Below are 1,857 nucleotides of genomic sequence, written 5' to 3' on the forward strand. Positions count from 1 at the left end.
GAATAGATTGAAATCCACCCACTACTTTTGTTACGTTACTTTAATGGATGATCATCCTCATCATGTTGTTAAGTCATCATCAATCAGCACGTATTTTAACACTCAGTCGCCGTATACACTGTATATTCTCCTGTATTTTAGGCATATGTATAGAGGTATTTGTTTTGTTGACTAGGTAGGTAATTACATTTTTAATATATTATTTTTATATTATATTTATATTATATTTAAAATAATATTATATATTACAACACACATATTTCAAGCAAACAAAATTATGGAATAAAATGTCCTCGCTGCAATCAGTACATAGGCAACATTTTATTTTACCTCTCCTACGGTTTTCTCATATAGACTACAGACATTTCTCTTCACACAACGCACTATTTAAAATTAAAATGTTGTATTTTTAGGAGTAAGTCCGAGAGCACGACTCTGGAACAATTACCGAAAACCTTAAAAACCCAAAGCAGTCTGGAGGAGAAAATGTTCGCGGAGCTTTCAGAACTCGTCAAGACTCAGTCTGACCAGGTGACCAGAACGGTAGCCTACTCCACCAACCAAGTGTTAAAGTTACACCAGGACGTAATGAACATTTCTAATGCGCTGATGGCCATCAACAATGGTAAACTCTGTAATTTCACCATGTCAACGACGGTAAGCTTTGGTTTTCATTTGATTATCGTATAGACCTATGACTGTATGACACAGGCAGACTAAATATTAATTGTAGGTACCATTAGAGCTCAGTATGCTACATAGGTACATACAGAAAAATATAACATACCTACTCTTCTATGCAATATATTTTTATTCAATTTTATTACGGTAATGCACCTGTGGCCTGAGTTATTAAGATAAAAAACATAATATAACAGTCGTCGGTCATACAATACTATAATAGTATATAATAGCTAAATATCAGTACTATCTGGTAAATTACCCGTAAATATCCACCAAGCTCTATAATAATTAATAACTTACATAATAGTGGGTTTTAAACTCCTGTTTACTTGAAAGTTTCAAAATATGTATTATATTGTAAATATTCTTTTGTATTATGGCATTTAAATAATATATCATGTTAGGACAGATTGGTCGTAAGAAATTGTAGTATGGTTATAAAATCTTCTAACAACCAATCTCGTATTTCAGGACATCAATGACAGACTACCCTTGCACAACATCAACAACAGCCACAGCAACAACTCATTGCATTTCAAAAACAAGTCCATCATCGAAAAACCTACATCGGTGATGCCAAACAAGAACCGTTCTCCACATGATTAGAATAAAACAAACCATGTAAATAGTCCTATATAATATGAACTTATGTCATTTATTTTACCAAATTAATATTAATATAATAGTATATAATATACCTATTATTGATACTTAATAAAAAAATTAAATTAACAAAGATAATGTTGCAGATCATTCACTTTAAGTGGATGTGTAATGTGCCTGTACTAAACATGTCTGAAACAATTTTGTTTTTATCAATCCTACAAGTTTTATAAATTAAAACATCGTCATTTATAACCAAATATGATTTCATCATTATAAGTTATTCATCTTAGAACTTCCCAATATACCTACCCTAAACGCACATAATATATTTTACAGTTTAAATTATTATTTATAATAATAATTAATAAATTACCTTTCCTAATTACAATAATGTATAGTATGTACCTATGCATCAACAATTATCAAGAAAACTTGCAATCCTATGGCAGATTTATTTAGGTATGAATTCGAAACCAAGGCAACAGTCAGAAATGAACACACATACCAAAAAAAAAATATTTTAAAAAATCAACTACAAATTACTAACTCTTCAATTTATATATATAT

The 1,857-nt window shown here is 30.0% G+C and overlaps 1 protein-coding gene across 1 annotated transcript; it reads left to right on the forward strand.

The window, feature by feature from the left end:
* The first annotated feature begins 321 nt into the window (after window positions 1-321).
* On the forward strand, window positions 322-1,547 carry LOC100569421. The gene is made up of 2 exons (XM_003244252.4): window positions 322-657; window positions 1,156-1,547. Exons 1-2 carry the CDS (start codon window positions 487-489, stop codon window positions 1,288-1,290), a joined length of 306 nt encoding a protein of 101 aa, XP_003244300.1. The 5' UTR covers window positions 322-486; the 3' UTR covers window positions 1,291-1,547.
* Window positions 1,548-1,857: the final 310 nt, after the last annotated feature.

Source organism: Acyrthosiphon pisum, chromosome A3 (assembly GCF_005508785.2).
Source record: "Acyrthosiphon pisum isolate AL4f chromosome A3, pea_aphid_22Mar2018_4r6ur, whole genome shotgun sequence".
In the NCBI taxonomy this organism is placed as follows: domain Eukaryota; kingdom Metazoa; phylum Arthropoda; class Insecta; order Hemiptera; family Aphididae; genus Acyrthosiphon; species Acyrthosiphon pisum.

What these genes read in the sequence shown, in the direction of transcription:
- LOC100569421 (XM_003244252.4), top strand. Translation starts at nt 487, where the DNA reads ATGTTCGCGGAGCTTTCAGAACTCGTCAAGACTCAGTCTGACCAGGTG. An exon ending in ATTTCACCATGTCAACGACG is followed by an intron (nt 658 to 1,155) that starts GTAAGCTTTGGT and finishes CTCGTATTTCAG; the next exon opens with GACATCAATGACAGACTACC.